General features: G+C 46.5%; 2 protein-coding genes across 7 annotated transcripts in view; one reads left to right on the forward strand and one right to left on the reverse strand.

Annotated features, from left to right (window-relative positions):
• Positions 1-1,220, reverse strand: part of RSF1 (remodeling and spacing factor 1) — a 112,836-nt gene extending 111,616 nt beyond the window's left edge. For all 3 annotated transcript variants that reach the window (XM_037886028.2, XM_037885902.2, XM_037885830.2), the window contains exon 1: positions 761-1,220. In XM_037886028.2, coding sequence (XP_037741956.1) covers positions 761-959 — 199 coding nt within the window. In that variant the 5' untranslated portion in view covers positions 960-1,220. The remainder of the gene's footprint in view (positions 1-760) is intronic.
• Positions 1,199-21,629, forward strand: AAMDC (adipogenesis associated Mth938 domain containing). Of its 4 annotated transcripts, none has more exons than XM_037886112.2 (4): positions 1,199-1,335; positions 8,651-8,799; positions 19,595-19,690; positions 20,638-21,629. In XM_037886112.2, the coding sequence occupies exons 1-4, from the start codon at positions 1,272-1,274 to the stop codon at positions 20,776-20,778; spliced, it is 450 nt and encodes a 149-aa protein (XP_037742040.1). In that variant the 5' UTR covers positions 1,199-1,271; the 3' UTR covers positions 20,779-21,629. The 4 variants fall into 4 exon arrangements, with proteins under 4 accessions (XP_037742040.1, XP_037742240.1, XP_007067466.2 ...); XM_037886312.2 differs by having other exon boundaries at positions 1,317-1,453; XM_007067404.4 differs by lacking the exon at positions 1,199-1,335 and adding an exon at positions 1,403-1,579.
• The last annotated feature ends 855 nt before the right edge of the window (positions 21,630-22,484 follow it).

Raw genomic sequence — 22,484 nt, forward strand, 5'->3', positions numbered from 1 at the left:
TATCCGTGCGTCTCTCCTCCCCCCGGCTTTTCTCTGGCCCGGCCCTGCCCTGCCCCCCCCGCCATCACCTCACACGTCAGGGACCGGGGAACAGGGGAGTCCGGCATCCCAAACATGTCAACAGCCCATTCCCTGCAGCCTGCTGGAGGGGGGACGGGAAGGGGGGAGACCGGCGTGAGCGAGGAGCAGCCTGAAAGACAGGGGAGCGTGTAACCCTTCCCTCGGCCGGTCCAGGTGGGGAGCGGGACTCGCTTAGCCCCCAACCCAATAGGAAAATCACACACCGGGGGGGGGGGGGGGGTTGCAACGTCTGCGCGGGGGGGCGGGTCTGGTCTCGCCTCTCCCTCACACAGAGCCCGTACGGGCAGCAGCACACGGGCCCGACCCCTGTGAGGGGGTGGGAGGACCCCCACTGAGGGGAGGGGGTAAGCCCCACGGGGAAGGGACTCCCAGCCCCCACAGGGCCCAGCGGGAGGGGGCAGGCGCCGGAATGAGGAAGCTCTCCCCTCACATACCCCTCCGGTGGGGCTGGGGAAAGAAACCTCCCGCCCCAGCGGCTGCTCCCCCTGGACCCGGGAGCCGGGGGGAGGGGGGGTAAGGACACAGCAGAACTCTCCCCTCCCCCACAGCTCCACTCCGGGAAAGCCAGGCTCCTCCTTCCCCTCGGTGCGCTCCTCCCCCGGGGCCACGGGCGGGGGGGGATAGCCCCAGCCCCCCCCCGCGCCGGTCTGTGAGGGGAGGGGGCGTCCGGGCCGCTTACCCTGGTCGCCGGGCTCCTGCGGCGGCTGCAGGACGCGCTCCAGCTCGGGGAAGGGCAGCTCGGGCAGGTCCAGCAGCGCCCCGTAGCGCTCCAGGAAGGAGCAGACCACGGCGAAGTTCGGCCACGAGCCGGGGCAGCACGGGCCCGGCGGGGGCGGGGGAGGCGGAGATGGAGCCGTAGGAGCCGCCACCGCCGCCATCTTGGACCTGAGGATGGAGAAGGAGACGGGGAGGGAAGAGAGGGGGGCGCTGGCGAGCCGCGCTTGGAGGACCCCGCTCCCCGGCGCCACTATCCCACAATGCAACACGGGGCGCCGGCCAGAGCGGCCCTACCCGCCTTCTCCCCCGCCCGCCTCGTGTGACACGGGAACGAAAACAAGGCGGGGGCAGGAGGGAGGACGGGAGGGGTGGCGGGGCCGGAATCCGGGGCAGCCAATCAGATCGAGACGGAGGAGTCGGCTCCTGTTACTCTCCGAGCGCGGGGGGCGCGGCCTGTGTCGGGGAGCTGGCCAATGAGCGGCGGAGGGGCGGGTCCCCCCAAGGGCGCAGGGGCCTCGCGGCAGGGGGCGAGCGGAGGTGGGCCTGCAGCGTGAGCGCGGGGCGCTGGCGGGGCGTTGCCAAGGGGGCGGGGCTGCCCGGGGGCGGGGCAGGCTGGCTGAGGGGACAGTAAAAACACCGCCGGGGGCTGGGAGAGGTAAGAACAGGCCCTCGGCAGGCGAGGCGGGGCGGGGCGGGGCGGGGCGCGGCGCGGCGCGGCGCGGTGCGTGCCCATCCCTCAGGCAGGGGCAGAGGTTAACGGGCTGCCCTGGGATGGGGAGGGGTGAGTAGGAGCTTCCTTCCCGGGGGCGGTCGGTCAGACTGATGCCCTGCGCGTGGCTTTGGAGGGCGTGAGGTAACTGGCGTGTCCCTGGGGTGGGGGTAAATTGGACTCTTCTCTTCCCCAGGGTGGGGGATAAATGGGGTTTCCTTCGAGGGGGCTGGAGGGGAGGGGTAAATGGGGTTTCCATAGAGGGGGCTGGGGGGGAGGGGTAAATGGGGTTTCCACGGGGGGGGCGCTGAACGGGAGGGATTTATGGGGTTTCCCCCTCAGGAGGAGCCAACTGTCACAGAATCTGCCAGTGCCAATGTTCCATCCTGTTTCCAACATTCCATCCGGTCTTCTGTTACAGAGATGTCACCCCCCCCCCCCAAAAAAAATCTTGCTTGCTGCGAGCCTGATTCTGCCACCCTCATGCTGGGGTGTGTTCTACTCAGCTGGTGGGGCTACAAGCAGAGTAAGATATGATTATAAGAAAGGATAGTCCAGTGATTAAAATGTAGCCTTACTTATAGTCATGGCCATTTTTAGTAAAAGTCACAGACAGGTCATTGGCAGTAAACAAAAATTCACAGCCCGTGACCTGTCCCTGACTTTTCCTAAAAATATCCATGACTAAAACTTGGGGCAGGAGCTGCCTGGGACCCCTGCTGGTGGGGGGGGGGGCAGCATGCAGCCCAGGACCCCCACCGATGCTGGGGAGGGGGCAGGCAGCGGTGCACAGCCTGGGACCCCACTGGTACTGGAGGGGCAGGGCTGGACAGCAACAGCATGCGGCCTGGGACACCCACTGATGCTGGGGGGGTGGGTTGGTGGGGCTGGCAGGCTGCATACCTGCCTCTGTGCCTTCCCCCTTTTTCCCCCAGCAGCAGCAGCTGCTTTTTCCCTAAGCAGCAGACTTAGTTTGGGTATGGTAGGGGGCAGGGACATGGGACAGGGTGAGGAGGGCTCTGGGCGGTGATTACCTGGCTGGGAGGCTCCCTGGAAGTAAAAACAGCCCCCTCACTCAGTTCTGTTCTAGGCAGACACGTGGCCAAGCAGCTGTGCACACTGCCTCCACCAGTAAGCACCGCTCCGCAGCTCCCATTGGCCGCAGCTCCCAGCCAGTGGGAGCTGTGAAGCCAGCACTCTAGGCGGAGGCAGTGTGCAGAGCTGCCTGACCACACCTCCACCTAGTAGCTGAGCAAGGAGGATGTCACCACTTCTGGGAAGCCCCCCAAGTAAGCACCGCCCAGAGCCTGCCTCACGCCATCCCAAACCCTCCCCCTCCCACACCCAAACTTTGCTGCTGTGGGCACAGTGGCCTGAGACTGCCCCAGCAGTGGCCTGTGTGCCTGGCGCAGGGGCTGCCTGAGCTGCCCCGAGCCAGGTGCCTGGCTGCTGCAGAAGTCACAGAGGTCATGGAATCTGTAACTTCAGTGACAAACTTGAACATACTTATAATTAAGGCTGCAATAGATAGTTATTGTGCATAAAGGTGGCAGAATCGGGTGTTAGTTAAACAGCAGTAGAAAAAAGAATGTATGTTCCTTCTGCTTTAGCAACCTATCACAGCTGTTTGAATGCACCTATAATGGGCAGTTGGCTGATTCCCAATAACTAGGCTCTTTTTTCTGGGTGCTGACATTCAGATACACTGCTTAGGATGCAGTAAGAAGGACTATTTTCTCCCAGATGGCCCCATGGGGACATAGGTTCTTGATCAGTAATACTATCACTAGAGCATTACCTCGAGGACAGGTCCAGGATTCAACTTGCTAAATACCAAATGTGTGATTGTCCTAAAATTAGTACACACCATCAAATGTCAGAGGAAGGAGACAGAAATTAGTCCCATGTATCATTCCAACAAGATATTTTAAATAAGTTTCAAGAATGAATTTCTTGTGTTTTATCCTCCCCATACAGGGCTTTATGTAATCTTGCCCCACTGTGTTTCTGTTCTTGATTCTCCCATTACCCCCACCCCACTCCATACACTCCTCCCAGTTCTTTGTCCTTCACTTCTTTTTACCATTCTCAGCTTTGTGCCTTCTGTCATGATCCCCTTATGCCTGGAGCAATCTGATCACTAGTTTACTTTCTCCCGATTAATCAATGAAGCTAAACTAATCATTTCCTAAACCAGAACTTTTTGATTCTTAAACACTAAATCTGCCTCCTCTTCTGATCCCCTTCTTTTCTATAATTTAATCCTGCCCCCCACCCCATTCCCTATATAACTGTCCAATCATTGTTTTTGATATAAACCTCCCATAACCCTGACTCTTAACAGCTGCACCATCTCTAGTGTTCCCTTTTTACAGGTGCATTAAAAAAGTCACCTTATCTCACCTATTTATCCACCCCTCTCTCAGCAGTCTTGAGGAAATGTTATTGTCCTCTGTTCAGAGCATACAAACTGCTCTCCTCCATAGTCAGAACTCTTTGATGGTGACTGACTCCTTTGTTCTCATCCTCCTTGATCTCAGGCCAGACTTGGATTTTTATGAACCCCTTTGCTCTCCTACACCATCTCAATGCACAGTTATCTCTGATTCCCTTCTGCCATACCTACCTTTCTGATCACTCTGCCTCTTGTTACTCTGCACCAAGGTCTAACTCCACTGGGAGTTAGGTGCCTAGTGTTGGATCATATTAAAGAAGTTCTCTATTAAAATCACAAATGAGTTTGATTCCCCATAGTTTAAATTCCAGGGTATTACTCATTAAGAGGTCTCTTGGTTTTTGGTACTGTTTCTCTCCCTCTATGTGTGAAACTTGCAAGCTGCTAATTGTGTTAGTACATTCTAAGACAGAGTGTGTTCTCAAAGCAATCCTTTGTAACAACTGCTCACACAGACTCAAAGCAGTACCCTGTAACAACAGAAACAGTACCCACAGACTCCCCGCCCTTTTGTTGTATTCATCTCGCTTTGTTAACAATTGTGATTAAAATAGAGATAGAGGATGTATGTGGATGGATGCTTGGTGTGGATAATAACTGAATGATCAGGGAGGTGCCAGCCTAAGAATTCAGTGTCCATCGGCTGAAGAAGGCGTCAAGTGGAAATAACCAGAGGACTGCTGGAGGGCAGACTGGAATCCACCCAACAGCTTCACGAATGGGAGAACCAAAGAACATGATAACATCTGGCAGTACGGAGCCGTCAGAAATGTGCCATCTGCTGATTGATTCAGCAACAGCATGATGAAGAAATTCCTATAAAAATGGACTCTAGAAAGTGAGAACTTTGGGGTCTGATTCTGCAAACCAACTTCCAGGAGCGTCAGATGAGCATCTGACAAGGCCCTGCTCCCTCCTCATGTCCAGGCCACCTGGCCAGTGGCTTGGCATGAGCAACTCTAAGGCTGGTAACTATGATAACAACCTTGCAGAACCTGAGAGTGTGTGTGTGTGTGAGAATGTGAATGAATGTGTGAATAAATATGAAATTGAATGGAATGTTATAGCTATAACTAACTGCTTACTATGATTCTTTCTGTATTCACAATAAATGTGGCATTTTGCCTTTTCCCCTTTAATCAGATCCTGCTTTTTTAATTTTATTGGTATAACACTAGGTGCTTTTGAAAATCCCATTTGGCATCTAGCCGCATATTTAGGTGCCTAAGTAACTTTAAAGATCTGATCCCACACCTCTTCTTTGAAGTTCCCCTAGATTTAATTCCTGGCCCATTGCTGTTTTCTTTCTGTTTTCTTCTTGTATGAACTTCTGTCAGACTTTAAATGTACTTGCCACTATTATGCTGATGTTACCAACTGTTCACATCCTCTGATATTTCTAATGATTCCTTCCTGTCCACTCTCTCTGCCTGTTTTGAACATGCAGAACATGTGGTTTCATCTTAACCTACTTTCACAATGTCTCAAAGACCGTGAAAGGGCAAGAAAAGCATCCCTAAGCACAACTCCATTTCCCTCCTTGACTTACATCTCCTGCCATAACCTCTTATATTGCCTCCACACAGCCTGTAACCTAGGCATCATCCTTGATTTTTAAGTCTCTCTCTTCCCATATTGCCTATGTTTGCAAATCTACCTGACTTAATCAGCTCCCTAACACTGCCCCTGTTATGCATGTCATGGCTGGAATCCTCATCCATTCCTCCACTACCTCTTGCCTTGGCAGTTGCAATTCATAGGAAAATAGGAATTGCTATAGAAGATCAGAAGGGGGCCTGGTATCCGGTCTCTGACCTTAGATCAGGGATCTCAAACTCAAATCACCACAAGGGCCACATGAGGACTAGTACAGCATCACTGACACCTTTTCATATAAAGGTACAAAAGCCCCCCACGGCTCCACCCCTTCCATGAGGCCCTGCCCCTTCCCCAAAGTCCCCACCCCAACTCCACCCCCTCCCTGCCCCCATTCCAACCCCTTCCCCAAATCCCCGCCTCTTCTCTGCCTCCTCCCCTGAGCACGCGGCTCCCCGCTCCTACTCCTTTCCTACTGGAAAGCGCTAAGTGCTGCCAAACAGCTGTTTGGCAGCAGGAAGCGCCTGGAGGTAGGCAGAGGAGTGGGGATGCAGCGCTCTGAGGGGGAGGGGAGTTTGGTGGCCTGCAGGAAATAACTCCGGGGGGGGGTAGGGGAGGCGCGCGGGGAGCTTGGCGGGCGGGCCGCAGGAAATAACCCCACGGGCCGCATGTTTGAGTCCCTTGCCTTAGGCAGTACCTCATGTTTCAAAAGAACATACAGGGCAACCCATAGTGGACAGTTAAGGGATAGTGCCCAGAATAATGGAGACATATTCCTTCTAAATATAATTGTTTTTAAATGCAACTTTTAGATACAACTTTAGATGTCCTCATGAATTGTATTAAGCTGTTTACCTCAATGATATCTTGTGGCAATAAGTTCCATAGAGTAATTATTCCCAATACATACATATTTCCTTTAACTAGTTTTAAGTTTTGTCTTTCAAATTCAGTAAATGCCTCCTTATTCTTATGTTATTGGAAAGGCAAATAGGAGCTCCTGATGTACGTTCTGTATCCAATTCACATCATGTTCTGGCGCTCAGTTATACAGACCCAGTTATTTCAACCTCTCTTCCTATAGAAAGTTTTTCATACCCCCAATCACGTGTTACCTATCTAAAGAAAACTATAGCTCCATTCTGTATAATCTCGAGCTACTGCAACTCCATAATACTTGTTTCTTAGTAAACTCTCACAAATATTTCATGCAGAAACTCTCCTGTTCAGAGCTAACTTCTAGATGGTCTGCTCTGTTGCTTTTATTCTTTGGTCTGAGTTGGTGAACAGAGGTGAGTGACTGATCTTTTTTGTCTTGAGACTTGCCCTTGTTCTTCCTTTCTTCTTCTGTTGCTGCCTCACTTCACATACCTCTCAGAAATGAAGATTTGAGTCTCCACAGGAAAAGAAGCTGGCTCCATGGCATTGATTGCAGACGTGTACTGAGAGAACATAGATCTGGTAGAGCTGTAGTGTTATGCAGGGGACATCCCCTGCGAACAAGAGTATCAGGCACTTTGTCCTTAGCTTCGGAAGGAGGCAAAAAAAAAAAGTTGTCCTGTTATCATGCTATAAGCATAAATGCTGAGGCAGTCTAAAGCCTTTGCCGAGTCTCAAGTAGTAGTGCTGTTTGCTCTTGATGTGACATTTGAGGCAGCAAACTCAAATTCATTCTTGGCAGTCAAAGAAGAGTATCTACTGTCTGTCTGGTATCATAGTTTGCCTTGGTGTATGTAAGGGGGGAGAGGGGCTGTATTGCAAGGTTACTGTAATGTTATTTGAGCCTTTGTGCAAATGTTAGCAGGTTTTTCCTTAAGATTTTCCAAGAGGACTGAAAATCTGTTAATCCAGAGATTGCTCTTTTGTGAGGACTCTCTCATTAATTAGCAACACCAGGCTTCCTGTAGTGGATTTTGCTGTTGAATTTGAATAATTTAACACAACTTCAGGATGGGGAAATGTTTCTCTGGGTGGAAATCTGGATAGACTGGAGAAGAGAATGTAGTTTTTAAGTGGGTGGTTGAATTCCATACATTTAATTAAGGGGCCTTTTAACTATTCACTTTATAAAGAGAGTCCACTCTTCAGATTAGTTGAAACAGAATGAACAGAGCTCTCTTCAGTGCAGAGATAGCATTTCAATAGAAAACTGTTTGTTTTCAGCCCACCCCACTCGCGAACTGGAGGACAGAAAGACAAATCTCTAGGATGGTGGTCTAATGTCTATCAAGCCAATCTAAAGCATTTCTGTTTACCTGCCACCCTATCATCTGTGTGATGAGCTGAGGTCTGGTGGACGATTCATATCAGAGATCCATCTCTGGTGCTGTAAAGACAGTGTGGCTCCCCGCCCTTCCTGGTTTTGTGGGAAAGGGAGCATTTTGTTCCTTTCTAGTATCTTCCACTGTCCCTGATCACTGCCTATATCAGACTGTGATGGGTGCATTAGAAATGCCTAAAGTAGATTGACAAAGGAATGGTGTAATAGCTTTCGGCCATCCCTTCTCTGCACAATGACCCCACACACAAGCGGGAAAAAGCAAGGGTGGAAGAAACAATCCAGTACGCAAACATTCTTAAAAGTTAGTCCTTTGTATAGCATACAGCTGTCTTTCCTTGTTCTACTGAATACATTTGAACCTTGATTTAAAGCTAACAAGGCAAGTATCTTGCATTTTATCCTCCTCCTCCAGCTCATCTTAGGCACCATAACCATCTATCTAAGTGTTGATATTACCATAGTATCTGAGCATCGTCCAAGAATTTATGGCTTTATCTTTGCAAAATCCCAGTGAGATAGAGAAGTAGTATCATTCCTGTTTTACGGATGGGGATCTGAGACACCAAGAGGTTAAATGTCTTGCCCGAGGTCCCACATGAAGCCATTGCCAGAGCTGAAAACTGAACACACATCTCCTGAGCCCCAATCCAGTGCTCTAACCACAAGACTATCCTTCCTTCCTTCCTCAGCACTCATTGTGAATAACATCTATATTTACTTACATTCCAAGCTCCTCAGGGCATGAACACTTATTTTTCTGATAAGCGCCATACATGTTATGGTGCCATGTAGATAATGTTGTTTATTTCAGACCTTTTCAATTTGATGATGTCTTCTCCTGAAATCGCTTCCCTTTCATGGGGTCAGATGATGGTGAAAGGTTGTTCTACAACTTATAAGGACTGCAAAGTGTGGCCAGGTGGGAGCCGAACCTGGGATTGGAGAGAAACGGGGACAAATGTAAGTACATTGCATCCAGAACTGGACACAATACTCCAGTTGAGGCCTAATCAGTGTGGAGTAGAGCATGGAGAATTACTTCTCATATCTTGCTTACAACCCTTCTGCTAATACATCCCAGAATGATGTTTGTTTTTTTACAACAGTGTTACACTGTTGACTCATATTCAGCCTGTGCTCCACTATGATTCCCAGATCCCTTTCTGCAGTACTCCTTCCTAGGCAGTCATTTCCCATTTTGTATGTGTACAACTGATTGTTCCTTCCTAATTGGAGGACTTTGTATTTGTCCTTATTGAATTTAATCCTGTTTACTTCAGACCATTTCTCCAGTTTGTCCAGATCATTTTGAATTTTAATCCTGTCCTCCAAAGCACTTGCAACCCCTCCCAGCTTGGTATCGTCTGCAAACTTTATAAGTGTACTCTCTCTATGCCATTATCTAAAACATTGATGAAGATATTGAACAGAACTAGACCCAGAACTGATCCCTATGGGTCCATACTCGATAAGCCCTTCCAGCTCGATTGAACCTCTGGGAACGGTTTTCCAACGACTTATACACCCACCTTATAGTAGCTCCATGTAGGTTATATTTCCCTAGTTTGTTTATGAGAAGGTCATGTGAGACCATATCAAAAGCCTTACTAAAGTCAAGATTTACCACATTTACTGCTTCCCTCCTATCTACAAAGCTTTCTTTGACAGGGTAACAAGCCATTAGGTTGGTTTGACAAATCTGTGCTGTTACTTATCACCTATTATCTTCTAGGTGTTTGCAAATTGATTGCTGTTTGAAAACCATACAGTTAAAGCAGTACAATCCCTCTAATGTGGATGCAGTTATATCAATATGACAGTGCTTATACTGGTATAGCTCTTCTGCTATGGGAAGGGAAATAAGTTTATACCAGGATAAAGCATCTTTATCAGGAATGGGCAAACTTTTGGCCCGAAGGCCACATCTGGGAGGGGAAATTGCATGCAGGACCATGAATGTAGGGCTGGGGCAGGGGGTTGGGGTGCAGGAGTGGTCTCGGCAGGGGGTTGGGGTGCAGGGTGCATCAGGGAGCTCAGGGCAGGGGGTTGGGGTTCAGGATGGGGCTCAGGGCAGGGGGTTGGGGTGCAGGAGGGAGTGCGGGAGTGGACTCGGCAGGGGGTTGGGGTGCAGGGTGCATCAGGGAGCTCAGGGCAGGGGGTTGGGGTGCAGGGTGCATCAGGGAGCTCAGGGCAGGGGGTTGGGGTGCAGGGTGCATCAGGGAGCTCAGGGCAGGGGGTTGGGGTGCAGGAGGGGTTTGGGGTGTGGGCTTCAGCCCAGCGCCGCTTACCTGGAGTGGCTCTGGCGTGGCAGCGGTGCACACTGGGGCCAGAGTAGGCTCCCTGCCTGCCCTGGCCCTGTGCTGCTCCCGGAAGCGGCCTGCACGAGGTCCCTGCTGCCCCTGGGGGACGGGGGGGCAGAGGGCTCCACATGCTGCCCTTGCCTGCAGGTACCTCCCCCAAAGCTCCCACTGGCCCGCAATTTCCCATTCCCGGCCAATAAAAGCTGGGGGGGGCGGTGCCTGCAGGCGAAGGCAACACATGGAGCCCTCTGTCTCCCCTCCCCCATGGGCCGCAGGAATGTGGGGGTTGACAATCCTGCGGGCCGGATCCAAAGCCCTTCCGGGCCGGATGCGGCCTGCGGGCCATGGTTTTCCCACCCCTGATCTTTATGCGCATATAACTGTGTTCTCAAAGCAGAGGTTGTACTGGTATAACTATATCAGCAAAAAACCCCACACACCCCTAACCGAAAGTTAAATGGGTACAAAAGTTATGAGTAGACCAGGACTAATGCTCTTGATCCTGAACCTACAACAATATCTTGTGTGGGTACGCACACAACCCCGCTGAAGTCAAATGGCCTGGTGCAAACCCAGTTGCAGGCCTGGAGCCCTTGTTTAGGAGCTCAATATAGAATCTTCAGAGAAATTTCTTCCAGCACTGAGTATTAGTTTGATACTTACAGTATACAGCGCCCTTTGTGTAGTGATCTTAAGTGACTGGCAAAGGGGGGAAATGTGGATTAGTAAGCCCCCCCCCTTCCTTTTTTTTATTGTGCTACTTTATTATGGAGAAGAAAGGCCTGAGGGTGAGGGGTCAGTTTTGTTTTTTCTTTGTACATTAGAAATTCAGATCTTATCTACCCTATTTTTTCCTTTAAGAATCTCTGGATGACTGGAGAACTAGAAGGTTTATAATAGTAGAAAAGTCATGCAAATGAAACCTGATTAATTGAGCAGGAAGTGATTTTTAGTTAGACTGTTTCAAACTTGTGTTTTGTTAACACCTACAATATGCCTGGGAGGAATATGCTGTTTATAAAGATTCAAACCAGCACCCTTCAGCTGAAGGCTGAGAAAGCTTTAAGTCCATAGCAGCCTCATCTGAGGACTCCTCCAGCTAAAGCAGGGAAAATAAGATGCAACATTTTTGAAATCTATAAGGTTAAAAAAAAAATACAAGAAAAAACAGACCACCTTTATTCATTATCAAGAAGCAAAAACACACCCATATTTTTCCCTTTGCAGGTCACTTTAAAAGCTCTGTACTTAAGTATTATTTTCCTCTTGCAGATAGGGAAGCAAGCAAGGAGCAATTATGTGACTGGGCTAAGATCATACAGCAAGTAGCAAAAAAAGGGAATAGAACTAAGGTTTCCCAGCTCCAAAACTGCTAGGAAAAGGTTCTCTTTATTTGATTAGCAGACTGGGAACGTTTGTGATAGTCACAACACTTGCCTCATGACCCAGACAAGGGTGTGCTTCCTCTGGGGATGTTTCCATGGGTGGGGCTGAAGCCTGTGCAACAGGTGATGTCACCAAGGGTGCCCCTCATGCTCTGTGCTCGTTAGAAATAAATTGCTTCCTTTGCTGCTGTGCTGACAAATTGATGCCTTGTAGGTAATTCTCTCCTTGGGAAAACTGCATAACTGGCTCTGCAGGGTTCTGTAGCTTTAAGGACTAACAGTCCCTGTGACCTTAACCCTGGGGGATAAAAGGCAGCCTCCCTGCCTGACTGCACTTCTGTGCCAGCTGCTAATGGGAAAAAAGGAACAGGATTCCTGAGAGGTAGAGTGGAGAACAACAGACAAAGAAATTGTACTGCAGTTTCTCTCTCCCCGAGCCCCCAAATCAGGAGAATTGACTGGGATAATGTATTTGCACCCATGTTAGATCTCCCTCCCCATGAAGCTTGTTTGTTAAGAAACAGACAGCGCTCCCCTCAGAGAATCTTTGTGTAAACAAAAGATTTTGGGCGGGGAGTCCTAGGCTTTAACGTCTCCAAAGTGTTGATCACAGGCAATGAACCCTCACGAGCATCTAATTATTGTAATTACATTAAACCATATCTTTTCCTTTTGCTTAGGTCTAAATGACTATCGTTAAAGTACACAAAGGTTTCTAGCATACCTCAAAGGCCCATAAGGAATTTTCTTTCATAAACACACTTTATAAAAATGGTTAAATCCACCCAGGTGAGTAGTGTAGGAGAGGGCATTCAAACCTACATAGGCTAAAGGGATGGGATACTCTCTATTTCCCCATGGGGGCTAGAGCAGCCTGGTGTTTATGCCACGTTCCTAGCCTGAGGAACTAAAGATGAGACCCAGATGTCACATAGCATTGCAGAATGGGGATGATAATATTGCTGTAACATGGTGGTTTCCTTCACTTGGAACTTAAAGAGCTGGTGAAAAGTTGCCTTCAGCTTGGAAAGACTCCTGCTTAAAAAATAAATCTGACAACTGACAATAACAGCACACGGTGATTAAAGAACAGGGGTGACATGCAATGAAAAGAGTTGTCTGGTCCTCTGTAATACCAAAGATTGGGGAAGGAAGAAACGTAGATCCCCAAACCATCAGAGTATCTGCCAGATGGCGGAGTTGGGAAACTGGTGAAACACCAAGAACAATGTTATTAAATTGTAGGCTGATGCTTTGGCCTTAGTTTCTACAGTGAATGGGATATTTTCTGGGAGGGAAGGAATGGTTGCAAGTTAGCAAGTTGTCTGATTACGTTTATGTGCCTTTGATAGTGGTCTTCCAGAAGAATTGTTCAAAGATCTGCTACAGCGCTGCCTATTTTGTAAGGAAAGAAAAACATGGTCAGTCACTCGGTCACACTCTTAAAGAATATTTTAAACTCTTTAAAGACTTGAATAGATTAATGGTAACAATTTTCACATTGAAAAGAGCCCATATTATAGCCAAATACAAGGCAGAGTTCTTCTGTTTGTGTTTACAGTACATTTACTGCTAACCTTATACAGAAAGAAGCAGCAGGAAAGTTAATGTAGGAAAAACAGTGGAAAAATCTTTGCAAAAGTGTGGGAGGTTTTGGTGTGTGTGTTTTGTTTGTTTTTTGTTATTACAGAGAATGAGTAGATCAGGGGGAAATTCACATTTTTTTAATTGTCAAAATCTTCCATAAATATTTTAAGGAGATTAATCTCTTTCATGAAAATAATTGTCTGGATTTAAACATTCCTCTACTAAACATTGCAGCATTAGGATAGTACAGGAGAACTAAAAAATGAAAGACTATAAACTGAAGTAAAACTGACCGGTATAACTATCCCTACTGAATGAAATTCACAAAATCTACAATATAAACAAGTAGAAAGTTGCATTTAACATTTTCAGTTTTAATAATCTGGGCTTCTTTTTTTTTTTTAAAGGTGGGGGTAAATTTTACTCTGTCACAGCTGTGTAATCCTATTGACTTCAATAAGGTTTTGTTGAGTTTAACACTAAACTTTTGCTGTTATTTTAATCTGACAGTATTAATCTAATTTTTTAGTATGTTAGACGTTAGCTGCCAAACTGAAATACTATATAAATGTGTAGAGGGGCTACACATCCTCTCAGTTTATAGGTGTCTATATAGTATGTTAGCATATCAATCATATGATCAATTGATGACAATCCTCTTTCACTGGTACATTTAAACTACCTAGAGTATCCTCCTTTTGCAGTGTTGTTGTAACCATGTTGGTCCCAGGCTATTAGAGAAACAAGGGGGTGAAAATACCTTTTATTGGACCAACTTCTCTTGGTGAAAGAGACAAGCTATCAAGCTTACACTAAGCTCTTCTTCAGGTCTGGGAAAGTACTCAGTGGCCTACAAAGTTAGGTTGAGGAAAGGTGTCTTATGTCAACCTAATTGTGCATGTCTACACTTAAATTTGTCTCCCACCGCTGATAACACCCCTGATGGCAACATATTAACACTACCTCCCTGAGTGTCCTTGTGTCATGGTCGTTGTACTGAGATCGCTGCCACAGAAGTGTAGACGCTGCAGTACCTATGTTGACCCTAACAGTCCTCCAGCAGCTGTTCCACAATGCTTAACAGTGACTGCTCTGGTCACAATTGTGAACTCCATTGCCCAGCAGTCATGGAGACTGGAAGCCCTTCGCTCACCCCTTAAAATCCTGTGAACTTTTGAAGTGCTTTTTCCTGATTGTCCAGCTTGACGAGCCCACCTAGCGGCTCTCTCTTGTTGTGTGGAAGTGCCCAGCTGATCGTACTGGCTACATGATCAAGACACACAGTATACTGTCAGCATACCAGAAGGGCAGGGAGGCCAACACTTGATCTGGTGCCAAGCCACAGACTTGCCTGTTTTACAAAGAGCTGCATGCCATATTTGGTGGAGAGCCCACTAGCACCCCGCAGACTACCCTGGGTACCTCAGAGGAGCCTGACATGTCGCTGCTGCAAACAGCAAGGAGGAGGATGGGGGACATGCAACCAGGAAAGGATCGAACTATGCCACGAGCCAGGATCTGTTTGAGACTCCACTGCAGTCCAGTTAGTCGAGCACAAGCAAGCAGGGGAAGGAACCTTGGGTTAGTGTGTAAATGATTTCCCATTACAATATTGTACTGATGACACCTCCAACTTAACAGGACACGGCTTTTCACTTCTTTCTTATACTAGGAGAGGTAGCTGTACAACAAAGAGAAGTAGAGTTATCTGCTTCCTATACCCTTGTAGTTAGGTGGGAGGGGGACCGCTGTACAGAACAGTTTGCTTATGTACCAAGAAATGGCCCTAGCACCCTCCTGAGAGAGCTCGATGTAACTTTTGTGGAGGCACTCTGCAATCCTCTCCTGAAGGTTTCTAGGGATGGTATCCTCATTTTTTCTTCCACAGTAAGACGCTTTCCCATGCCAGCTGACAATAAAACTTCATTAGGCACCATTGCAGTAAACAGGGTAGCAGCACAGGGTACCAGCTGGCTTCAGGACGCCAGCAACAGCTGTGCGCTCTGCCTTTGTTACCCTCAGGAGTCAGATATTGACTAAAATCACCACAGCCTGTGGAAAATGGTGCCAATATTCAGTGTCATTGCCCTATACTCAGTTCCATGGAACCAAGCAATTCCCTCCTCATTTTCCTTGCCCCTGCCCTGCCATGCCATACTTACTGTGGCTGGGGCCGTGCACAATCATTCCAAGGCAGAAGTAGCAATGAGCATGTCTTGTGTAAAACTTCAGGAGAGCAAGGGAAGGGAGTTACGAATCTGAACTTTTGTTTTCTGTTGTGATTATACTGACAGTGGCACCTCTGTGTTTTATCTGTACTGCTGGTGTTGCCCTTGTGGGTTTCCCCTCCACAACTGCAGCATGCCTTAGCCAGATAAGGAGGAGGAAAAAAAGGAGAACTCAGGCTGCCAGATCCTGCAAGCCAGAGCTATATCAGATTATAAGCAGAGGGCCTGGGGGAAGGGGGCGTGAATATTTCAGACTATATGGAAAAGGAAAGAGCAGACAGGAGAAAGGCTCTGGAGTCCTGGCAGGAAAAGGAGAGGGAGATGCACCAGGACATAATGGGGCTTCTCTGGCAGCAAACACAGATGTTGCAGACTCTTAGGAATCTACAGGTTCAACAGTCGGGCTTGCTTCCCATTGCAGTCCACAGAGAACTCCATTATAGCACCTGACATGTTTCCGTTACCCAATTAAATTGTATTGTTTGGAATAATTCATTATTAGTTCCCAACATATGCTGCAGAGTGCCTAGTGGGATTGAAAGCACCCATTTACTTGTTTTTGTATAGTGTGACAAAACTCATAGGCTCAGTGACAAAAACAGTAATAATCAAATGTATAGCAAGCACCACAACATTAAATAGGTGCATTGACAGCGTTATATTCATACATATACACCAGGCATCACACAATTCCTCCCAAAACAGTAGGGCCAGGTAGAGCACAGTACACCACAACACATTACCGTGGCTTACTGTGAAAGGGCTCCTTCAAAGCCTTCCTGAGCCACGTATCTCCATGTTGAGCTCTTCTAATAACCTTTGTGTCTGGCTGTTCAAACTCAGCAGACAGCTGCTCCATATCTGTCTGCGCCAATTTTTCTCCCTTTGCTTCACAGATATTATGCAGGACACAGGAAGCAGCTATAACCATTGGGCTATTTTTCTCACTGAGATCCAATCTTGTGAGTAAATAATGCCAGCCTCCTTTCAAGCACATTCAACTGCCATTCTGCACCTGCTGAGCTGGTAGTTCCTTGGAGCTGTCAAGGTGGCTGGTTTATGGCGTCATGAGCCAGGGGAGCAAGGGGCAGTAGGTCCCCCAGGATCACTGTTGGCATATCAACATTGCTAATGGTAATCTGGCAGTTGGGAAAGAAAGACGCTGCTTGTAGCTTTCTGAACAGTCCTGTGTTCTTAAAGATATGAGCGTCATGTACCTTCCCTGAACAGCCAACACTGATGTCAATGAAGTGTCCCTGGTGATCCACCAGTGCTTGCATAACTATAGAAAAATAGCCGTTTCTGTTGATGTACGCTGTGGCAAGGTATTCTGGTGCCAAAATAGGGATTTGTGTGCCATCTATCACTCCACCACACTTAGGGAGCCCAACTGCTGCAAATCCATCCTCTGTGTCCTGCACATTGCCAAGAGTCACAGTCCTTCATGGCCAGGGACTATTAATGGCTCTGCACACTTGCGTGACAATGGCCTCTGCAGTGGATTTTCCAATTCCAAAATTATTTTTCCACTGATCGGTAGCAATCTGGTGTTGCATGTCTCCACAATACAATAGTGTCTCACTTCTCCATTGTTAGTACAGCCCTCATTCTGGTGTGCCTGTGCTGGAGAGCAGGGGAGAGCTTGACACACAGATCCAGGAACGTGACCTTGCAAATCCGAAAGTTCTGCAGCCATGGCTCGTCATCCCAAGTCTGCATTATGCTGTGATCCCACCAGTTGGTGCGTGTTCCTCAGGCCCAGAAGCAGTGCTCCACCATCTGCAGCTGCTCTGTGAATGCCAGCAACTACCCTGAATTGGTTCTGTGTTTGACAGCAATCTGTCCTCCAGGAAATTATCATGTTCCCTGCTGATTTAGTACTCCTTGCAGCTCTGCAAATACCAGAGAATGATGCATCCAATGCTTGCAACGCTCATGACAATAATGCAGAGCTGTGCAGGCTTCTTGCTTCTGTCAGAGATGGTGGACAGCAAGGGTGGTGCAGGTTCATGGGATTTTTTTTTTTAAAGGTGCAAAAATTATGGGATATAGATGACATTATGGGATGAAGAAAGTTGCATGCTGGGACGTTGACCGCTCCTGGCTCCCAGTCACCCCTGCATCACTAGTTTTTGCCCCACCTCACATTGTCAAAACTTCCCAAAAGACAGTGTGCTAGATGATGGTGAGTTGCACACTGGGATACCTACCCCGGTGCACTGCATTGTGTATCAACACAAGGACTCCTGGTGAGTACACACAGTGCCAACGCAAGAAGCCAAGCATGCATGTGCCCAAGCGATAGACTAACTCTGGTGGCTTTAGGCTGATGTAACGTGGTAGCAAAAAATTGGAGTGTAGACATGGCCAGAGTGTCACATCTAAATACAGGGTGGAAAAGATTAAAGCATGAGGTGGTAACATATTGCAAGAGACCACTCAAGGTCAAATGGCTGTTAAGACCTCTGCAGTCATGGGAGAAAGGAGGATTAGTGGGTTGCAGATTGTTATAACGAGCCATAAATCCAGTGTTTTTGAGTCCATGGCTTATAGCATTTAGCAAAGTTATGAATTTAAGCCCCCAGGCTCATCTTTTGAAGGCACTGTGAACCTTTGAGGTTTCCTTTGAGGACAAGGTCTGAGAGATCAGATATGGAGTGATCATTTTATGAAAAGCACTTGCCTATGGGTGGTAGGGTGGTTTTTTTTATTTTTCTGTGAGAGTTCATTCAGGAGCATAACAATTGTTTTGTTTCACCCACATAGTTGTTACTGGGGCATTTGGTGCACTGGATGAGGTACACCACATGATGTGATAGGTATGTGTAGGACCCATGGATCTTGAAAGGTGTTTTTTGGGGGGATATTGATCATTCTATCAGTGGAGCTATGTCTACCGGTTTTGAATCTGTTATGGCAGGGTCTGGTGCCGCTTTGAGTTGGTGTGTACTGGTCTATGGAGCTTGCTTCTGCTGTTGAGTTTCTCAAGGTTGGGAGGTTGTTTAAAAGCCAGAAGATGGTGTTTAGGAAAGATTTATTTCAGGATGTGGTTCCCATCAAGTATGGGTTGTAATTGTTTGGTAGGCTGTATGGGTTCCAGTGTGGGGTGGTAGGTGACAACCAAAGGTGTGCAGGTGGGAGGGGAGGTTCTGCATTGAAGTAGCTTCTCTCAGGTGGTTTGTGTGGCCCATTCCATGATACAATCTACTTCTCTGGGGGAGTATCCTTGTTTAATGAAGGCAGTTTTAATTGTGTTAAGGTGTGTATCCCAGACTTTCTCTTCTGAGCACATTCCGTGTTATCTCAGTGCCAGGCTGCAGATAAACAGATTTCTTGGTGTGTTTGAGGTGATTAGTGGATGTGTGAAGGTAAGTGTGGCGATCTGTGGGTTTTGTGTATAATTGTTTTTAGGATTCCCTTGTTGAAGCTGATTATGGTGTCCAGGATTGTTGATGCTGGTGTGGGAGTGTTCAAGAGATAGAATCATGGTGGTTGTTATTGAATTTGTGGTGGAAATCTATGGGGAGTTTAGGTCGTCTTTCCAGAGGATGAAAATATCATTGATGGCTCTTGGGTACATCAACAGTTTTGGGGTACAGTTTTCCAGAAATTATTCTTCAAGGTGGCCCATGAAGAGGTTGGCATAGTGGGGAGTCATCCTAGTACCCATGGTTGGTCCCATGGTTTGGACAAAGTGTTTGTTGTTGAATGTAAAATTATTATGGGCGAGAATGAAATGGGTGTTTAGTGATGTTTGAGGTGGCTATCTGGAGTGTTGTCCATTGTCTTGTAGATATTTGAAGCAGGCAGTGAGGCATGTTGGTGTATAGGGAGGTGAAATGTCTGATGGCAAGGATGGTGTTCTGAGGGAGGTTGTTACTGTTGCAGAGTTACTGGAGGCAGTCAGTTGTGTCCTGGAGGAAACTGGCCCTTTGTGGGGGGTGTGGTTTGAGGATTGGTTCTGAGAGTTCCAGTATTCCTTTTATAGTTCCACTATTCCAAGTAAGAGTGCCTTGACCAGATATGATGGATCTACCAGGGTTCCCTTGTTTGTGTATCTTGTTTGAGTATCCTTTGACTGGCTAGTGTAACATAAAATGGGTGTTGGGAAGAAAGGGATGTCAATTAGTTCTTGTAACGTTGCTACGCTTTGTCTTATAGCCTGGGATACTGCCACTTGAAAATATTGAGATGAAGCGTTGCTGTTTGATGCTCTCAGCATGCAAACTTAGCACTTTTTTTCCTTCAAACTTAGCATTCTCCAGGTGTGCAGCCAGCTGATCTTGAAGAAGTTGTCAAGAAGGGAGTTAAAACTTTAGTGATTGGTCGTGGCATGAACGAAGCCTTGCAGGTAAGTTTTTGGTCTGACAACGACACCTTGGAACTGCTGATTTTGTTTCCTCTTTAGATAGAGATCATTTTTAACCTTCACAGAGAACAGTCTAGTTCATCTTCAGCCCCGTAATCTGAACCTGTTTTTTTATAAAGCCCAGAAACACTTATGAAAAAAGTTGTAAAAATGGAGAATCGGCATTTTGGGGGTAGAGACATTTGCTGAAAGTAACCTCATTTGATACCGATACATTGGCAGCCCAGTGTCAAACTGTAAGTGGGTTTACAACCTTCAGGAATAGCAGCAACAATGAAAATCTTTAAACAATGTGTTAATTTTTAAACCCTTAAAACTGTTTGTAAACCAGCTCCCCAGCCTGTTGTAATAATGTCTGTCATTGATTACCCTTGCTAGTAATGGTATTGCCAAGTGTCACTTCAGCAGATGATCTGTATCAGCAGAAAGCTCAAGAAATGTTGATCTTCAGGGAAGCTTCATTCACCATGAGAAGCAGTCCACTAGCTTTTTGAACTTGGTTGGCTGAGCGAAATGGGCAGAGACATCCTTGTAGCACTTTCCATACTTGGGAAGGTCTACATTCTGTTACACGTATTAATTCACAGTCACTTCCACCACTATCTCCTGAATTTTCTCCTAATAGTACAGTTCAAAATTGTATTTAGGAACACGTTAGAGAAGAAGGAATACAAGATGGATATACTTTAGCTATTATTAGACAGTGAAATAAAATTCCCTTTCTCTCCACTATAACAAATTCAAAGTTTATTCCCAGCATATTACCAATTTGGTTGTTACCACAAGTTTATTTTACTGCCTTTGAAACTAGATTTAATTAAGCATTTTTATGAACAAGAGCAACCAGTACTTGTTTCTTATTAGGGGGTATTGTCTGCAAGGAAAAGAATCTAGCATTTGTTCTTACCTTTTCCTTTCCTCTTCCTCAGGTACCAGCATCTACAGTGGACTATCTCAAGAAAAATGGGATTGATGTGCTAGTCCTGCAAACAGAGAAGGCTGTGAAGGAGTACAATGCACTGGTTGCTCAAGGTGTCAAAGTGGGAGGTGTCTTTCATTCAACGTGCTAATGAATTAAACAATACAGCCCTCTTCCCCCTTAGCCAAAAAGTCTTGTGCCTTTTGACTGAAGAAATGATAGTAGTCAGTATTGTGGATTTATATATGGAATTTAAATGAATCTGATTGCTCACAAATGTTCTTCCATGGTGCTGGATATGGTAGACTATTTAATCATGATTCCCTACACTTGTGATTTTGACCTAATCCTCTAGGTCTGAAGGCGTAATTCATCCTCTGACCATTAATGTTTGGCCCAGCTGCTGAAGTAAAATATTCACTTTAAAAACCTGTTAGGAAATGATCTGAGACTTCACTTCTTTTCCGATTTGCAATAGCTATTGGATGATCCCATTTGGTCACTACCAACATGTGCCAGTTTTGAAAGCTCCCAGCACATTTTTAAGAGCTGTATAAAAACAGTGAAAAGCTCTGCCTTCCCTTGAGCCATCCAAACTCTTAACAGTGCATGCAGAGTGAAATGATGGTGGATTTGCTTCTTTGGGATGAATACTCTTTTCATAACTTACGATTTGTAAATTTTACATTACATGAAATCAAGTCACTGGGAGCTAAAGAAAAGATAGCCTTAATAGTGAGAAAGTGAGCCCTGTATTGCAATATGTAGTAGTACACCTCAATAAGGAAAAAAACTAATATATGGTATGAGCAGTGGGATTACTTCAAACCCTGGCTTTATAGTTAATGAAAATGAAAGCTAGTGTGCAGCATATTAGACGAGCTGATCATTGCTAACTAGCTGGGGAATGGCGGTTGGAATATTTAGATCAGGTGCAGACTATCAGTTGAACATTAAACACATGCGTAGATTTTTAATAAAAGCTGCAGATTTTAAACCTAATGGTGCCTGTCTTTTTCACTTTTATCTTGTGCTGGACTTACTGTAGCATATGCCTAATTATAAATTATCTTAAGTGTCATAAATATAAAGGGAAGGATAAACACCTTTAAATCCCTCCTGGCCAGAGGAAAAACGCTTTCACCTGAAAAGGGTTAAGAAGCAAAGATAACCTCACTGGCACCTGACCAAAATGACCAGTGAGGAGACAAGATACTTTCAAAGCTGGAGGGGGGGAAACAAAGGGTTCTCTCTGTCTGTGTGTTGCTTTTGCCGGGACCAGAGCAGGAATGCAGGTCAGAACTCCTGTAAAGGGTTAATAAGCAATCTAGTTAGATATGCGTTAGATTCTGTTTTGTTTAAATGGCTGATAAAATAAGTTGTGCTGAATGGAATGTATATTCCGGTTTTTGTGTCTTTTTGTAATTTAAGGTTTTGCCTAGAGGGATTCTCTATGTTCTGAATCTGATTACCCTGTAAGGTATTTACCATCCTGATTTTACAGAGGTGATTCTGTTACTTTTTCTTCAATTAAAATTCTTCTTTTAAGAACCTGATTGCTTTTTCATTGTTCTTAAGATCCAAGGATTTGGGTCTGTGTTCACCTATGCAAATTGGTGAGGATTTTTATCAAGCCTTCCCCAGGAAAGGGGGTGTAGGGTTTGGGAGGATTTGGTGGGGGGAAAGATGTTTCCAAGCAGGCTCTTTCCCTGTTATATATTTGCTAGACCCTTGGTGGTGGCATCAATAAAGTCCAGGGGCAAAAGGTAAAATAGTTTGTACCTTGGGGAAGTTTTAACCTAAGCTGGTAAAAATAAGCTTAGGGGGTTTTTCATGCAGGTCCCCACATCTGTACCC

This window comes from Chelonia mydas, chromosome 1, assembly GCF_015237465.2.
Source record: "Chelonia mydas isolate rCheMyd1 chromosome 1, rCheMyd1.pri.v2, whole genome shotgun sequence".
NCBI lineage: Eukaryota > Metazoa > Chordata > Testudines > Cheloniidae > Chelonia > Chelonia mydas.

Bases quoted from the DNA above. Each gene is read 5' to 3' on its own strand.
- AAMDC (XM_037886112.2), top strand. From the start codon at position 1,272: ATGAGCGGCGGAGGGGCGGGTCCCCCCAAGGGCGCAGGGGCCTCGCGG. The intron at 1,336-8,650 runs GTGGGCCTGCAG...TGTTTATTTCAG, and splicing joins GCGGCAGGGGGCGAGCGGAG to ACCTTTTCAATTTGATGATG. The intron at 19,691-20,637 runs GTAAGTTTTTGG...CCTCTTCCTCAG, and splicing joins GCATGAACGAAGCCTTGCAG to GTACCAGCATCTACAGTGGA.